This window comes from Manduca sexta, chromosome 28 (assembly GCF_014839805.1).
Source record: "Manduca sexta isolate Smith_Timp_Sample1 chromosome 28, JHU_Msex_v1.0, whole genome shotgun sequence".
NCBI classification, from domain to species: Eukaryota; Metazoa; Arthropoda; class Insecta; order Lepidoptera; family Sphingidae; genus Manduca; species Manduca sexta.
Window position 1 is genome coordinate 8398430 of NC_051142.1, and position 19296 is coordinate 8417725.

A 19296-nucleotide genomic window follows, 5' to 3' on the forward strand; every position below is an offset into this window, starting at 1 on the left:
TATTTTTGAACCATGTTTTAAAATTTGTTCTGAACAAATAACTAGTTTGACACTACGATTTTTTAGGCAAATTAAAAATCTATACTTATAAGTATATTATACCCGTAAGTCTCAGGTCGTAAAGCTGAAGTTTTGTTCGTCTCTTTGAATGTGGTACCAAATCTCCAAAATTACTGTTCTGATTCTCAAAAGTCCTTTATTAATATAAAGCTTCATGATCCCTGAGTATTTTAATACCGTTTTATGTCGGAAATTGTCAGTTAAGCTGGCATAGCCGCGAGCAAGAGCTGATTTCCCAATCTTTGTGATGAGCCAAACAATATTTTATATTTTTTTATACAAAATAATATTATGTTGTTCGAGTTATAAATTGTTCTCTTGTTGCGTGTCCGAATAAATAACATTTCGCAGGTCGGCAACAGATTACGATTGGTGATATTTATAATTGATTGTTGACAGGCCCCGCACAGGCGTGGTAGGCGCGCTGCAGCGGCTCGCGCGCCCGCTCCTGTGACTAGCCAGAGTTCTCACGAACGGCACGGGCGGCGGATTGTAAGTCTCTTCATACTTTCTTACTAGTTTATAAGTATGTTGTACTACTTGGTGAACAAACAACTACCATGTTTGCAGCTACAATCTAAATTACATGATAATCCATTCACATCTTAGCTAAAGAAACTATGTTTCGGTCATCAACCCGTTAATGTTATAACCCTATTTAGCTCCCATATTAAGTTGCTAATTTTGCACTTATGATTTATTACTATGTAGTTATTAAGTGATTTTGATGTACTTCAGGAGGTTTTGGAATGTAACATGTATTTATGTCGTTAGAGGCGTGGGGCGCGGCGCGTGGCGGCGGCGCGGGCGCGGGCGGCGCCATGACGCGGCGCCCGCTACCATGACGCTGCCGCCGCCCGCGCGCCCCGCGCATCCCGCCGCGCATCGCGCAATGCGCTATTACCGCATCTGGATCTACGCGTGCAACGGCGCGCTGCTGTTGGGGGCGTTGGCGTTCTGTGCGGCGGCGGGCCGCGCGCTCTCCGATTACCGTCGCGCGCTTGTGCCCGGGCTCGGCATCGCGCAGCCGGGTTTTCTCTACGGATACGCCGCTTTACCGGTGCAGGCGGGACTGCTGCAGCTATTGGGCTGCCTCGCCGCTCTGCGCCTCTCTGAACGCATGCTGAACGCCTACTGGCTTGCATTATTGGCTTTGCTGGTCGGTGATTTGGCGATTGGAGTCTACTGGGCTTTTCGATTCGAGCGAGTCTGCCGTGAACTCCGCCCGCAATTACGAATTCGCCTTGCAAAAGACTACGACACTGACGTGAATTTCTCAGAGGCTTGGGATCGTCTACAGAGAGAACAACGTTGCTGCGGTGTAACAGGACCTGCAGATTTTGCTGCTTTTAATCGCACAGCACTCCCGGCTAGTTGCTGTCGCATCCCAGCCCATACGTCTGCCGTGACGCCAGCGCTGCTCGCCGTCACATCCCCTACATCAACTCCCCCTTTCACGCCAGTTCATTGCGCACCCCATACGGCCGCTTGCGCGGAGAGACTAATAGTTTGGCTCAAACGGACTGCAGACGCCCTTTTCGTGCTAGGATATTGCGTAATAGCATTTTTAAAATTGTGCTTCCTTGGAATTCTCCGGTACGAAATAAAGGAGATGATCCAGAAAATTAGGATATTACGAAGCGAGCTCGGGGCGGGCGAACTTCTCGACGGCAGTCCGCTTCACGGGGGACCCCTGTCACAGACGGTTATAGTGAATGCGGTAAACGTGAACGGCGGCGTCAGAGCGCACGGCGGCAGCCCAGAGAGGGCGGGAGAGCGGGACGCTCTATTGGGGAGAACCTCCGAGCCGTGTTCGCGGCGAAGTACGCATGACGAACCTTTAGGGCCCAAAACAATAAACGGAAATAACAACTGCGAAATGCGAGAACTGGCTCGAGGCGAATATCGACCTCTGGCGGCAGACAGTGCGGCGACCAGAATCTGACTAAGATGTTACTTGGAGCGGCTGTTCGGGCGGCGCTGGCGCTCGTTCCCGGCGGCGGGGTGTGAGGCGGATCCGCCATTGCCGCCGCTGGGCCGCGGCGCGCCTGTGTGCGTGCGTCGCGCACCTGGCGCCCGAGTGCGCCTTGACCACCGCCGGCAGACTCGCTCCGAATTCGAACTGTGAGCTGCTCGTCTCAGCGCGGACCACCACCGAGCCCGCGCGCCGCACGTTGCCGAGGCAAGTGCTCACCATATCGCTGTCAATTGGGAGTAGACACCGACACTATCGGTAGGACTGAACAGTAAATTTATAGCGGTAGTTCAGTAAATTGTACAAGCGATACGATCAGTGTTAGAGTGTTATTATTTTAAGAACTTTTTAAACTATGAGATATGAGCGTGTATTAAACGATATATGTGTGATAGAAGAGGTGAATACAATTATTTCACGAGCAAAGCTTGTGTTTAGTTCCTACACATGGCAGTTACTCTTTCTTTGTAGGTGCATAAGACACATTTTCGAACGGTTTTTGTTTCTGTTTTAATCAAATGTGGTAAGTATAATAAGAAACAACGTGTGCGTTGAAGTCGAAAGAAACCCAGTTGCAGAAAGTGCTGCTCCATGCGCCTTACTGCACGGATGTCGTACGCGTACATGTTACAACAACATTACATGCAGAACCAATCGAGTATTATTTATATTGTATTTGTTATGGTTTAGTTTTAAGTCGAAACATTTTAATAATTGTATACCAATAGATAAATATGATTTTTACTTTAAGATCACACGAACATAATATATTATTATTATACACGTACTCCGCCACCGCTCGGAGCATATTGTGATGTCAGTGCTCGACGTATCATGCGGTGGTTATTCAACATCGGCAATCCGTCAGTGGTCATACATCTCATAGGATTATGATTATTTCTGAGCATATCATGTCATGCATCAGTACGGTGAACAATATTCATAACCTGTAGTTTAGAACAATATACACTTGCTTTTATAGAGGAGAATCCGCGTCTCCATCACGTCTCGTTTTGAGCTTACCTGCTTCAAATCGAGAGTGCTTGAGGCGTTCATTGTCCATTGTCTATTCGTCTAGTTCCCAATAAATATTACCTAAGTAACGTTGTCGATAAACATATTTTGTAAATAATAACCATAATTTTTACATGTGTAGAATGCCAGTAATAAAATTGTGCATGGACAGGTCGACAAACATAGTACTGATATGAGCTTAATCGACGTAGTGCCTACAATTATATGCTTGTAAACAGTGTAAAGCGGACAAAAGCAACTTAAATATTTTCATTTTTATGTCAGGTATATGTACATTTTAGTACACTTCATCATCTCAATAAAATTAAAAAATATGCAAAAGCATAATATATGGCGCCTTTGAACAGATTGCGCACACACATAAATTTGTTTATTATTATATTCAGTGAATTTCATTCAAAAGGCAAAATTTATTAATGGCTGTGTCCAGTATAGGTGAAACCTATGACCCGTGTCGTGCATTAATCACATAAATTTTATGCGTTGTGTGCGGCGCGGCGCGGTCGGGCGGCGCGGCCGAGCGGCGAGCGGCGCGCGCTGTCGCGGGCACCTGTCTTGAGTGTTCGCTATACAGCATGCAGGCACGTGGCCGCATGCTCACTCGCTCGGTCTACCCAAGTACTTACACCTACTTAGGTAAATGTACATGTATTCGTAAGAAATACCTTTATAGATATATTATGATGACAAGTACGAAGTTATGTTCGCTTAGAGTAGGTATAATATTTTGTGAATTTATGCAGAAAAATAGTTTTTTAATATTGTTGTCACATGAATGTACCAATCTTATAAAAATTTGTACCTATATTCGGAAAGTTGAATAATTTGTAGTTAGGATCCAATCTAAATCCTGCATTTCTTCCAAAAAAAAAAACGGTAAATTGACATGTGCCTTGGCTTATAAAATTATATAACTGACGTTACGTTTATTTAATGTAACTAATCTATATATTAAAGTAAATTGAAATAACACTCAGAGTGGAGTCTAATGTGCTGCCTACACCTTCTCATATTTTGTGTTTCTATTGTACCTCCGTACTAGGTAGTCTTTACACTTGGAGTATTGTTTAGTTCTACTTGCTAGATGTTCTCAATGGTCGTCGACCGCCATGGTGTTTATCGTTTGTTTTGTATGACTCGTGTAACTTTGTGTGTTTGTATGTTGACAAAGTCATAAAACGTTCGTTCTAAATACTTCTATGAGCGAGTATTGTCCGATGTAAATGAATAAATCAAAGACATTACATTGTACGTGATGTTTTTAATTATTCTCTACTGTCATTGTATTTTAATGTTTTTCTTGTTAAGTGTGTTTTATTATAAATGGTAGAGTTGTTACAACTTTCCGAAGGTACGCACTAGGCGACTGAGAGCTAATATTATCATAACAAATGCATTAAATTAAAGGTTTGTTAAAATTTTTCCTCTCTTTTCTTTTTACTTCCTCTTTTACATCATAATCCCTTCGCACTCATTATCTTGCTAAAAATTATTTTGGTCCATAAAACGTTGTTGATGTTATCTTAAGATTCTTGTTTTCAATGCAGCGAAGTATAGAGTGCTCTAACGTCTGCTACAAGAGAAGTGTCTATAAAGAATGACTTCAAACACTTGATGGCTCAAAACGTATTGTTATTTTTGAAACGACTTTGTATCTTTAATATTCAACATGAATACGTATAAAAAAGTGCATGACAATCGCCAATATTAATGCTTTACAAAAATATAACATTACACAAAAACACATCAACTTAACCGGCGTAACTAAATGCAGAAGAGACATTAGTTGTTAGCGTATTACCCTATTACTCACCTGGATCTTGTGTTCGGCCAGTCTGTATACTTGGTCCACATTAGCGCCGCCTATTACTAGCACGTCACCTTTTGCGTGTTTGTCCAGAGTAAACAAGGGCACGTCGTCTTTACCTTTACATCCCTCAGATGCTCTTACGTGACACGACGTGTGGAACTCCCTTCTAATTACTGTATGTGTCACATTTAATTTCTTATCTGACATGTGCTTGTTATTAAGTTTTTTAAACTCAACAGCAATATCGGCACCGACTTTAGCGTTATTCTTTACGAGGGCGATATCTGGGAGCCGTTAAAGAAAGAAATTGTAGCAATTAGTTTTACTACTATCATTCGGAGTTCGTTGGTATTTCAACACACTTAATTTATGACAGCATTACGCAACGAACGGGCCAAGGTCTAATTACGTATTTTAACGGCTCTGTAATTATTTTGCTTACATATTATTACGATGTATAAAGTGAATTTCGCCACAGCTATGTTGGGAAGATTTCGTTCCATAATTCAATTGAAAGAAAATATTTAACTGCAATACAACTCTTACTTAAAATTATACTTTACATTGATTGTAGACAATGTATAACTTAAACAAGAGGCTCAAAAGCATACAATTTTGAAAAAAATCACGTCGTAAGGGGCTAAATTACATCGGACTCAAGAGTTTTTACTATCAAAACAATAGTGAGCTTAAAATAAGTGGAAGAAGGAAATATCTAACTAGTATCATGAAATAATTAGCTTAAGATCAATGAAGTAAGTGTATTTTTTTAGAGCAATAGGATTTAATAAATTGTAAAGGATACTGGCATCTAAGGAGACGCCGTGGGTGGCGCTCGCTACGGCTGACAAAACGAATGGCGTCACTTCTTTTCCGTTAATTCCTTTTTCTCTCGAAGCTTCTAATGCACAATTAATTGCGTCTTCTATTATTTTTTCTAAAAAATAAAACAATTATTATTGTTTATAAATAATGAACATAGATTATTTAATCATTATTGGAATTGAGTCCCAATTAATTAGTGGATACAAAGAGAGAAGTATGAGAGAGATAAAATGACTGTGCGGCCTATGGACATAGAGCATCCGCAGAAAAGAGAGAGGGGTTAACCGCATATTTTCTTTGTCTCTCTCCATAGAGAGGAATGTTCAGTTCATTTTCTATATCCATGACTAAAACCGTCGTTGAAAATCAATAAAGGATATAAAAATGACTAAAGTTGAATGAAACATAATTAAAAGAAGTAATAGTTTCTACTCGCACAAAACTTAAGCATTTAGCCGCTTAATAACAGAACTTAGACTATTAACTCTTTGTTAAATGGGACAGTAAATATGTTTCTCTGATTAATGGATTCATACTGAAACTAAAGCTCACAAAATGATTTCGTTGAAGTTAATATTTCTAGGTGTTTCAGTAAAATTATAATATTGTAGGATTTATTATCGGGAAACTTTTATGGCTGAATTAAATATTTTAATATTTAAATCGAATAATTTTTCTTTGTTTTCGATATATAAAAGTCCTAAAATTTATTTGATAATTGATAAATTTCTAATAAAAAATGAATAAAACTTTCATTGTTCACGTCGGTAATGCATATTATAATTCTTTACAATCTAAGCGACTTCGTGTGATTAAGTTAATTTAATTATTCTTGTGATTTCTTAATACGTTAATATTGTTTTACCTTCATCTAACAATAGGTACCTACAAGGAGTCAGAGAGAATCTGTGAGGTTTTATAGCTTAGGTATTAGTAGGTCAGTTTATGGCCACATAACATTATCGTTAATATCTGCCGTTATACAGTTTATTATACCCAAAATTGTTTTTGTTTTGCAAGAACTAGCTTCTACAAACCTAGTAGCGCCATATCTTCTTAATTGGTAATCTTAGTAATTTACTAATATAATGTTCTAAGGGTATAGTAGACCGCCACCGTCACTAAATATGCTGTGCCTAATTTTATTTATCTACCTAAACCCACCTCTTACACAATGCAATCTCATTCATAAACATTTTATTTAAGCATATATACCTTACCTGGATTATAAAATTTAGTTTAGGGATGAATTTTGAATCATCAGGTTAAAGTCCTGCATAAAATACAACATAAGCAGGTAGGTTAATTATTATCGATGTTCCCTATAGAGTTAATTCATAATTTATTTGATAGCTTTTATCTGACGATTGAAAAATGTAATAAGTAAAATTTCGCAGTTTTACCGTCCATTGCATGTTCCTGAGGCAATGGCACTGCGACGAGAATGCCGGATCCAAGTTGTAACAGACGTGAAGAGTGCAGGAGGCGAGCTGCATGAAGAGCATCAGGCACGCGGTGCGGGGCGCGATGCCCGGACTTCATCGTATAAAAAGCTGGGAAATCATCTGATTCACCGAATGAACACACGCACACGCCTTGAGTTTCCTAAAATAAAATAATAAATATTGAAAAAGTAGAATCTTTCGCCAGTTCAGATACAGTGTAATAATTCTTAGTTGTCAAAGTTAAAAATATAGTAACATCGATAGAACACAGCCGAATAGCTATAGAGCTACCGTACAATCTATTTAATGATACAATTCGGCACACACTTCTCCTTGAATATTAACAGACACAAACCTAATGCTCTTGGGAATAAAGCTCAGTTCACGAATGACGTCAAACTAAAATACTGTTTATTTGCGAGACTGGGACGAGCGCTGCTAATTATGAGACAATTAGCATATTTATTATCCAATTTTGGATTCGAAGGGGAGACGCTACATAAGAAGTGTCCTCCGTAAACACTTAATATTACCTTTAATTACGCGAGTCGTTTTGTTTCATTCTGTGATTATTGTATAATAATACTAGCTTCCGCCCGCAGCTTCGCCCGCGTGGATTTCGGGTTTCAAAAATGGAGAAGGTGCTCAATTTGTCGGGATGTTTTTTTAATTTATGGTGGTATGCAGGTGGTCCGATTGTCCGGTCAAGGTCTGATGATGGGATCCTGGTGAAATTGAAGGAACTTTTAACCATTAAGGTTGTTGAATAATGATAAATTTAAAGGTCGGATAATGTTTTATGTAAACGTATTTTATATATAGTATATTTAAAGGTGTCTTCGTAAACATATATTGTTTCTTTTGATATCCGCCGAGTAGCGTTGTTGTCTTCCGTGTGTCAGAAATATGTATTGAACAGTTCGTTTAGTGTAACAACTAATAAATGTATATTCAAGAAATCTTACTCAATTTTACTCAAATATAGTCATAACCCAACAGGTTATGGGCCCAGGCATCGTGGTAGATAATATTTTGGAGAAAAGGTTGAGTAAAGAGCAGAATTATTACGGAAGTAATTTGGCACATATTTTGTGGTGTACAAGAAACCTACAAAATGGAGGTCACGAACTCGATGAAAATTGAAAAGTTCGACGGCAGAAATTTCAAGCAATGGAAATTTCAAATTAAATGTGCATTAAGAGCAAAAGGGCTAAACATAGATTTGGCAAGACCCAAAGAAATCAGTTCGCAAGTGCAATGGGATAAAAATGATGGTATGGCCATGTTCATCTTGACATCATCGATGGATTTGAATCAGATATCACTTATAGAAAACTGCGAAACTGCAAAGGAAGTCATGAATAAACTAGAAGCTGTTTATGAGCAAAAATCTGAATATAATAAAATGGCAATTCATGAGAAGTTTTATCAGTATTCTTATTGTGCTAGTGATACTATGGCACAGCATGTCTCTAAGGTGGAAAATTTGGCGAAGCAACTGCGAGAAACGGGTGAGAAGATCAGTGATACGGCAGTAATGACAAAAATTTTGAGCACTTTACCGCCAACATACCGTTCACTTAGACAAGCATGGATGTCGCTTGATGAAAGTAGGCAAACGGTACAAAATCTTACATCACGTTTAATAGACGAAGAAGCAAGCCTTGCTAATGAAACAGCAGCAACAGTCAATGAGACCGCATTAGTAGCCACAAAAAGGCATAACGGAGAAAGAAGTGGAGACTGCCAGAATAATTCAGTAAATATCCAAAGAAATGCAAATCATAGATTTATATGCTACAACTGTGGAAAAAGAGGTCATTTTGCAAGAGACTGTAAGAAGCCAAGGAGAACATTTAAAAATCAGGAGCCTTGTGATATGTTAGCATTGAGTGCGGAAAAATATTCTATATTTGAAGAAGGTGAAGAAGGTTGGATATTAGACAGCGGAGCATCTATGCATATGTCATTTAGACGAGACTATTTTTATGAACTAAATGAATGTCAAAACTATGACATTGACAAAGAAGTTACATTAGGGAATAAACAATGTATTAAAGTATGTGGTGAAGGTACTATTTTAGTAAATAAACTAGTGAAAGGAAAATGGGAACAATGTAAGCTAGAGAATGTCCTTTATGTGCCTGAGTTACGAAGAAATCTTTTTCTGAAGGAGCTGTCACTAGGAAAGGTTATGTCATAATGAAATATAGTAAAAAGCAATAGTAATGAAAAATAACGTAGTTGTTATGTGTGCGCAATTAAAAGAAAACAATTTGTATGAATTGGAAATTAAAACAATTAAACAAGAAAACTGTAATTTTGTACAGACGGATATCAAAGTTTGGCATGAGAGATTGGGACATTTAAATAAAAAGGAGCTTCAAAATATGAGTAAAAGTGGAGCAATTCCAATCACTTTGACAGGGAACGAGGATTTTATTTGTGAAGCATGCCAATATGGCAAGCAGGCAAGATCCCCTTTCTTGAAGTCTACTAGAGGTCCAACAAAACCTGGTGAAATTGTATATAGCGATGTATGTGGTCCTATGGAAGAACCTTCTGTGTCAGGTATGAAGTACTTTGTTTTATTTAAAGATGGAGCTACAAGTTATCGTCATGTTTACTTTTTAAAACATAAGAGTGAAGTATTTAAATACTTTGTTAAGTACAATGCAATTGTGCGGAATATGTTTCAGCGTGATGTGCACATCTTGCACACTGATAATGGATGTGAATATGTAAACCATGAATTTAAGTCATTTCTAGAAGGACATGGAATAATTCATGAGCGCACAGCCCCATATACCCCGCAACAAAATGGAAGGGCAGAAAGAGAGCTACGTACAATTATGGAAAGTGCAAGAAGTATGTTATATGCGAAAGACATTCCCTTGAACTTGTGGGCAGAAGCTGTCAACTGCGCAGTATATTTGTTGAACAGAAATACGTCAAGTCAAACCGGAAATGTCACACCCTTTGAACTATGGAATGGAATAAAACCTAACTATCAACATATACGAATTTTTGGTTCGATTGGATACGTACATCTACCAAAAGATAAGAAGAGTACGAAAATGTTATTAGTTGGTTATGAACGTGATAACTACCGAATGTACGATCAGAGTACAAGAAATGTTACGACTTCATGTGATGTGAAATTCGATGAATCAAGTATATCAGAGAAAAGACAATATTTTACCGAAGTGAAATTCAATGAAGAAGAGAATGAAAAAGAGCAGTTAAAAAGCAGTTTTGAAGACCAACAAAACATATCTCTAGAATCTTCTTCAGATGACAGTATGAAAAGCACTGAAGATACTGATGACACTTATTGTCCTCCAAGAGGTTGGAGTTTTCAGAAAGAAGAACAGAGAAATATCACATTACGCCCTCGACGTAATAAGATGGAAGTAAATTTGACTGAGTTTAAAATACCGAAAACATATGACGTAAAAAGAAATAAAAAAATAAAAAGGAAGCAAGCTATAGACGAAGAGATTCAATCACATGTAGATAAGAAACAAGATGGATATATAAGCATAAGCCGAAAGCGGTACATGGAAACTTTAATAAATAAATTTAATTTGTCAGATGCTAAATGTTGCAGTACCCCCTGCGGATGTAAATGTGCAATTATCAAAGAATACAAGTAATGTGTCTGTCAATTTCCCTTATAGAGAAGCAGTGGGAGCATTGTTATACTTAGCATCTGTATCGAGACCTAACGTAGAGTGTGTTGTAAATGTTGTTTGTAAATATGTTGATAATCCAAGTCAGTTACATGTGACTGCAATGAAGAGAATCTTGCGTTACTTAATTAAGACGAAAGTTCAAGTCAATTGGCGGATGTCTTGACGAAAGCTTTGCCTATAACTAAGTTTGTTTGTATTAGAGATAAGATGATGAAAAATACATAGATACCTATTTCCTTAAATAAGTGAAATACGAAGTTAATTAATATGTAGTGCTTAGTTATTGGATGTAATAGAAGTAGATTAATTATTAAGTTAGAAGTTAATGACACCTTATAAATTTAAGTGGGAGTGTTGAATAATGATAAATTTAAAGGTCGGATAATGTTTTATGTAAACATATTTTATATATAGTATATTTAAAGGTGTCTTCGTAAACATATATTGTTTCTTTTGATATCCGCCGAGTAGCGTTGTTGTCTTCCGTGTGTCAGAAATATGTATTGAACAGTTCGTTTAGTGTAACAACTAATAAATGTATATTCAAGAAATCTTACTCAATTTTACTCAAATATAGTCATAACCCAACAAAGGTTGCACACGAAATGACGGAAGCTTAAAAAATGGAGTAACTTCTCCCGTTTTCCCAACATTTTCCATCACTGCTATGCTCCTATTAATTGCAGCGTGATGAAAAGTATACTATAACCAGCTCAGGAGTATGAAAAATAATTGTACCAAGTTAAGTTAAAATCCGTCGAGTAGTTTTTGTTTCTATAACGGTTATACAGACAGACAGACAAAAATTTTACTAATTGCATTTTTGGCATCAGTATCGATCCCTAATCACCCCCAGTTATTTTGGAAATATATTTCATGTACAAAATTGACCTCTCTACAGATTTATTATAAGTATAGATATGCAAAAGTAGCTCAAAAATTGTCCATAACGAAAACATGCATTTTAAAGTAAAACAAAAGAAATAATATCGTGAAGCCAACCAAATAACTAATGATATATTAAATTTTGTGACTGTTCAATTTAGTCGGGTCCGCGATATCACTTTTGTTGAGTTTCAGAACGCGATATTAGATCCTCCAACGCGCACGCGAATTTGAACTTTATGCAGCGGTAATAAATTACAAATTGACTCTACGTATTAGTTAGAAAACGTTTGTATGGGAAATAGAAAAATGCTGTTTTGAGGATTTTCCCGGCAATTATTCGAATTTTTCTCACCTTTTAAACCTTGCCTAGACCTCCACGAATAATTCAAGACCAAGATAAGATAAATCCGTTCAGCTGTTCTCGAGTTTTAGTGAGACTAACGAACAGCAATTCATTTTTATATATATAGATTATATTGTTGTCACTTTTCCGGTGATTGAAATTTTAAATCTAATTATGCCTAAAGAATTTGAAGGGTTGGAGATGGTAACAAACCAAATACTCAAGAGTCCTTCCAATGTCAAGAATAGATTTCACTCCACTGCAGACTACCAGGGTCTTGTTGCGGCTGAGCTCGGTCAAGTCCGCAGAAATGTCCATAGTAGTTTCACCATATCGATGCACACCACCTATACAATAAAATTTTATAAATAATTGCGGATATGTCCTAATTCCCGTTACTATTACATTTCAAACAAGAAATATATTACGAAAACTGTGAATATGCCATTTTATTTCTAACAAGTCTTGAAATAGGTAAAAAAAATTGCTTCATTTGTGTCAAAGCGATTCAGGATCCAAGTAATTCGCGTACAAGCCGACAACCGCGGGGTTGTGTTGTACGTAATGAGAGTACCAAAAAAGGATTATGAACCTTATAAACACACGTTCTAATGACGTTGCAATGGACATGGCTTAACATTGAATTTCTTAACATTTTCGCTTGTAACTTTGTTATTTATAGTTCTGCGACAAAAAGTTACTGGACCAAAGTTGTAGAGAATTTAATTTGCAACAAAAAATGTTTATAATTTTTTTTTGTCAGATAAATAGTTTAAGAGATACATCGTAAAAACCATTTCAACCCCTATTTTCAAGATGGTGGCCGTGGGACAAGGGTGGCGACCCCACAAACTTGGTTTTAGCTTTACACTCACCCCCCTACACTTCAAAAAAATAAAATTGCGTCCTCTAAAATACACAAGGTAAGGCCTAAAAAATGTAACATTTCAATGGACTAAAAGTATAAGCCACAAATTATGTACGAATTAATGGGCCTCAACTCTCTGGGTGTTATCGAAATTATCGTAGTAATAATTTGTCAGAGCTGGGTAAGGTTTTAATTAACCGCTCCCAGCTTACAAAGACATGGGTAAGTACATACTTTGTGTAGTATTTAGTAAACACTTTCAAAATGTTTTGAAAATCTAACAATTTTTGCCGGCAAACTGAGTCCACTGCCTGACGGTAAGTAGAGTGCAATCTAAGTAAAGGTACTTTCTGGCAGGCGTGCCGTCCATAAACTAGACGAGCGACCTGTTCGTCTCATTTAGCTGAATGGGTTGAGTGAACCGAATGTATACTCATATTTTTCCGTATGTGTACATTACGTAATATATAATTTAAGGGAAAATTTGGATTTAACTAATTTGAAACTATATTAGAAATAATAATATCTAGTGAGAGTTTGGAGTAGGTTAGGAAAACGTTTTTTTACGCAAATCGCAGATGGATAATTAAAAAACAAATAGACGTATTAATATTTCATAACAAATTTCCGTCTTACCTAAACCCTTTCACATCGGTTACAACTATTTTGTCTCATAAAGTGTTCGAATAAAACGTGATTACACTCATCTGATCCGCACATAATAGGTTCCCTAAAATAGGACGCTAAAGCCAACTTTATTAAATTGATGCGTGTCACGTAGTTTAGTGGACCATAATATTATATTTCAAGCAATAGTTGCATTTGTATACAGACGTTTAAATATTAAAAAATAGGTACTTACTACGCAAGTAAAAATATGATTGAATAAAAATAGATCACAATTTTGTAGGACATTTTGTTTAAATAGTATGTGTTCAAGTTATAATTGTTAAATGTTAACTTATTTCATAATGATGTAAAAAGGGTAAAGTCATATTTGATTTAATATTGATCTCATTTAATTTCCTTGTCTTTTGTTCAGTGTTTGTATTGTAATTTATGAAAACGGTAGTTATTTGCACAAACAACGAAATTAATCGGGGCTACAAATCGGAGTGATCGGGGTTGAAGCGACGGCATCGGGCACGGAATGCGTTGTTAATTACACAGCCCGTTCGCCGCCGTACCGCGCCGCGTCGTGCCGCCGAGCCGCTGCTATCCAACTACTTCCACTAATTGAATGCGCCACGGAAGAGCGATGAATTCATTCGCGCCATCTCGCATCGTTGAAATTCAATGATATTCAGGTATAAACTCGAAAACCCGGTTTAATTTAAACGTCCGACTTGTTAGTTGTTCGTAATGGCTTGATTTGTAACAATAAACAATGTTATTTATTATTTTTCTGGAGTTATAGAGTGCGGACGTTTTAATATGTTTTTCGTACAAGTGATGGATTTGTTTTAGCGTATAGTTTTACGATCCGTGTCCATGAACCCTCCTGGGAAATCTACCAAGCGGATTATGCTTTGGAAAATAAAAAAAACAAAGGATTGTCTTATTGACTAGAAGTTTCAAGAAGATAATTTGAGGAAGCACGGACTAAATAATCAAACACAAACTTGCTATGCTGCTAGCATAGCTCCAACAAGTTAATTATATCTGAATGCATGAAGTTAGAATAGTGATGAACGCAATGATGTTTTACACGCAATTTAGCTTTTTGTAAACAACCTTATACTGATCTTTTAGACACAATGGAGATCGGGAATATTAATTGCGTCAGTTTTGTCTTTGAAGGGGAAAATAGATAGTTCAGCACGGAAAAGAATCGTTCATTACAGACGGTAATCCTTTAGTTAGTAGTTAACCAAATAAAATTTAAATACACATCAATGCAAAATTAAAGTTAATTAAAATATAGGCACGCTAATAAATAAGTTTAAACTAAATCAATGCGCTAACTGTTAATATACTTTATACCTGTAAATTGTAAATATTCTTTGAGTCTGCTGCTGAATATAGGATAGATTATAGGATAGATTAAAGATTTCCAGACGGACTACATTCAAAACAATGAACAACTATAAATAGCATTAGCCACTGCATCACCCAGTTCTATTGAAATAAAGGGAAATTACGTCACAATTCATCACCGTGCTCTAGCTTAGAACCAAACGAGATTAGAGGAGCAGTGGCTAATCTAATAGAATATCCAAGTAACATAGCTTAACGACTTTACTGTGACACAAAACGGAGACCTAATTCCGACTAACTGAACTTTAGCATCCTTAAGAGCAGTGATCACGTTCGATAATCGCACGGTACCTATTATGATACCTTAGTAGAAGAAGCGAACGTGCACTGGTTGCGTTACTGTCTACTATTTAGGGATAATGGCGTGGACGTATCATGATACATTTTATTTATTCTACACCAACATCAATTATTTATATTTAATACCAACAATAATTCCGCCAATTGTATTAAAATTATGACATAAAATAATATTACTCATGCTCAAAATTGAATTTACGAAAGGAATTTGTAATTATTTTTTTTTATCTAGTGCATAATTGTACGTGGTACAAGGATATGCCTTTAGGAGCGCATTACAGTTTCCAATGGCATGGTGTTTTTAAATTGAAAATTGTTCACAAATTTCTACTCCCTCAAAAAGTCGTAGCTGAAACCCAGGTCCTTGATGGATTAAACTAAGCCACTAAGGCGATACGTACTGCAGTTTATTAATATCGGGTGGTGCGCCTTATAAACACAGACAGATCCTATTTGGATTGCATGTTTAACTACATCATTCACAGAATCCAATCTCAGTTTTAAACAAATCATTAAAGTTGTTAGCGTAAGCAATGTGAATAAATGATGTAATACAAACATTTCTTATTCTATGAGCATGCATTGGAAAAGACGCACGTTTTAACGGGAAATCCAAATACTACATAATATAGTGTTACTAGTTTTGTCCGCATTCTCGATCGTGTGAAACGATAGCATTCGACTAAAATATAGCGTTCTCGGGATAAATATATATGTAGCATTCAGGGATAATGTAGTTTCCCATTAGCGGAAGAATTTCCAGAGTTTACCCTCCAGATTTAAACCCACGAACATACAAACATTACGTGTTCATAATTTTGGTATAGACGGTTTGGATACCTGGCAGACGGCGTACTCAGTAATGGATACAGCCGCGACTGTTACGCAACTAAAAGCTTTCTTCAAACGATACCTTTATATCCGCACGTCGGGAATATTGTTTTTGTTGTTTGCGTTGAATGTTTGATGCATAAAGCAATTCCTTCGCCAAGGAAACTTGCTGTATTGAATTTAACAATTCATGGTTTCTGCATTCAAGTACCGACCTTTCTTTTGTTTCCTTCATTACTTAGCTTTTGTTTTATACTTACAATTTAAATAAACAAAGGTTCCTACTATTACCTTAATTAAAGAAAATTCTAAGTTATGAAATAGTTATTATTTTTACAATCATATTAATAACTATATACTCATATGAAACTAATGGTGTAATGTGCGCTACACAATATGCTATTCATAATAAAACAGAGGATCATGGATAGTAAAGAGATTAGCCTTGCTGATTACCGACGGATACAGTCAAAATAAACGTAACTATGAGTTTCGTCGGTATAGAAAGAAAGAAAAACATTTATTAACCACTGGTTGGGTGGTGAATAACATAATTTTAAGCAATATATTAATTTTAAATAAATTTAGGTACTTATGAGGTAGGGGGAAAATACATTTTATAGAATGTATGTATATGAATCACCACAACAGTGTCAATAGGATAGATCTAGAGATCTGTGGCCATTATCTTTAGAAAATAATATAATAATTGTTTATAAATAATAATTATGCTCGCTTACACATAGGCAGGCGCTCCACTATATAATTTAATTCGCGATTTTTAACAACTTAATTTGTCAGTGATCTTGTATTTAAGACTCTGATATTATTTGACGTTATAATAAATAGCTCATTAAAACTTAATGCATGTGTTATTAAGTCAAAGTTTTTATATGATAAGTAGTGAGTTTTTATATTTGAGGTTAATTATATTATATTATTCTATTTTAATCTATTAATTGGACTCACGTGCATAATACACATTTCTAACTTAATTATTTTTCTAAGTTAGATTCTTTTTACTCAGTTTATCGAGACTGATGGCTTGGTCATTATATTATTGTGTTCCGTCATTGGTCTTACAAGGATTGCAGTTGTGTATTTGCATTCGATATAGTACCTATATAGTAGATTTCTTTTCCTAAAGTCACTAATTTAATAATAGTATTTTAAATTATTTCTAATTATCTCTTAAAGAATTTAAACAATTTAGTTCAAATAAAAAGGTTAATTTCTTACCTATACCACCAGTAACGAAAACAGGTATATCGGCCAGTTCAGCGGCAATAATTGTTCCAGCTACTGTCGTGGCTCCATCGAGTTTAGCAGCTACTACTGGTGCGATATCTCTTCTTGAGACCTTCACGACGCCTTTAGCCTGAGCTAGATAGCGGAGCTCATCTTCAGTTAGGCCGACTGTTAGCTGACCATTAAGTATAGCAATTGTGGCTGGTATTGCGCCCTATAATGTTAAAAATATTTTTGTTATCTACTCATACAATTAAACATATTATAGTAAACACATCATAGGCTGCATTTTCGTAATGGGATAGTATATGCTGTTCTATCTTAAACCGCAATCCTTCTTAGGGCACGGTCACTTAACTTTTTAGAAATGTACAAGTTTTTAGATAGAAGAATAATCGGCAAGAAAATAGGCTATCATTTTGTTATGAAGCCTATTAATCCTGTTTTAAGGATCAAAGCATTAAGTTATTGTATAAAACCGTTCAATCAAAATTTACAACAAAAACCGATTGTTACGTAATTTTTAAATATAAACGTTTCTTACCCTTTGTCTTATTATATTCTCCACTTCCAAAGCCGTTGTTAGGTTATGAGGGTAAGGCATTCCGTGAGATATAATCGTTGATTCTAGAGCAACAATCGGTTTATTTTCAGCCTTTGCTTCACGGACTTCTTTAGAAAGTACAAGCGGACCCGCGAGCCCATTGCAGTTTCGCCGAAAAGGTGCAGCCATCCGCGTACCTCTCGATATAAACTTCAGTAAAAATGCCATCTCGTTAGCTAAAAATAAAGTCAGTTCATTAAATATAGCTAAAAATACATCACCTTATTTACCTTGGTAGAAACGAGAGGGTTGTGGGCGGAACTATTTATTAGAACCCGGCAGGCGCAAAGGTACTTACAGACAGGTTTTGCTATTGTGTTTTTCACCACTGGCATACGATTTATTATATTTCATTGAAATCATTTCTCTATTGGTAATATTCCAATACGTACTCAAAGTTCTCAGTTTATAAAAGCATAATATTGCATAAGGTAAGTAAAGGAATGATTAACTAACCTACGGTAAGTTGATTAATTGAACACTGTTCTCTCTAAAATACACAAAACCAGAAAAAACGTGTATAAATGAAAAATTAAGGTGGAAAGAAAACGAACTGTACAGAAGAAGAGGAGGTTGTCAGCAAATTCATTAACTGCATGGAATTCAATTTGGTAGGAACAAACTGCAGATAGTTTATCAAATAATTTATATTATTCATATAAAATATTTTTACCTCTATTCTGAAAAGTTAAACTAGCGTTTGGTAAAACTATAAAGTTCGACTGTCCATATTTTATGTGTTCCACCGTTAATATTTCTCTAGTATTGATTGGAACGAAGCGCAGGCGTTGAAATTATTTGTTGAAATGTTTTCTACAAAAATTTATTTGAAACTATTTCTATTCAAAAACGTTCCAAACTGGTGCGTTCCTAAACTACAATCCTAAATAATTACGTAATACAAAATCCTTATATGTGTTTTCAGTTCACGTTTGACGATTGTATGGTTTGATTGTATTTGTTGGTTCACGATGTAAGTAATGAATACAGTCAAAGTAAAAATACAGGAACCAGCGACATTACCACACACAACACCCGTTCGCAGTGAAGCGTGTGGCGTCTGCGAGGCGCCCAAATATTTAACCGTTACATAACTTAGGATTTTAAAATATAAATTTAAAAAAAGTAAATGGTAATTAAGATTTGAAGTCAATTAAGAATAAACAATGTCATGGACATGAGTTCTAGATTTAAAATTAACCTAGGTTAGTTCTAGATTTTAAATTTACCTAGGTTTATACTAATATTTTAAAGAGAAAATGTTTGTGACTTTGTTTGTTTGTATCTTTTACTAACAGCAACCCATATTACTCTTGAGTGCTATAGGCAATT

General features: G+C 36.2%; 2 protein-coding genes across 3 annotated transcripts in view; one reads left to right on the forward strand and one right to left on the reverse strand.

The window, feature by feature from the left end:
* The window catches only part of LOC115448991 (CD82 antigen-like), a 67147-nt gene extending 62656 nt beyond the window's left edge, over positions 1-4491 (forward strand). For both annotated transcript variants that reach the window (XM_037444725.1, XM_037444726.1), the window contains 2 exons: positions 460-552; positions 835-4491. In XM_037444725.1, coding sequence (XP_037300622.1) covers positions 902-2005 — 1104 coding nt within the window. In that variant the 5' untranslated portion in view covers positions 460-552; positions 835-901 and the 3' untranslated portion in view covers positions 2006-4491. The remainder of the gene's footprint in view (positions 1-459; positions 553-834) is intronic.
* Positions 1-19296, reverse strand: part of LOC115448982 (pseudouridine-metabolizing bifunctional protein C1861.05) — a 122826-nt gene that overhangs the window by 90963 nt on the left and 12567 nt on the right. Inside the window, exons 2-7 of the mRNA XM_037444722.1 lie at positions 17905-18140; positions 17352-17574; positions 12290-12423; positions 7109-7310; positions 5686-5817; positions 4884-5164 (exon numbers count right to left, since the gene is read on the reverse strand). Coding sequence (XP_037300619.1) covers positions 4884-5164; positions 5686-5817; positions 7109-7310; positions 12290-12423; positions 17352-17574; positions 17905-18132 — 1200 coding nt within the window. The 5' untranslated portion in view covers positions 18133-18140. The remainder of the gene's footprint in view (positions 1-4883; positions 5165-5685; positions 5818-7108; positions 7311-12289; positions 12424-17351; positions 17575-17904; positions 18141-19296) is intronic.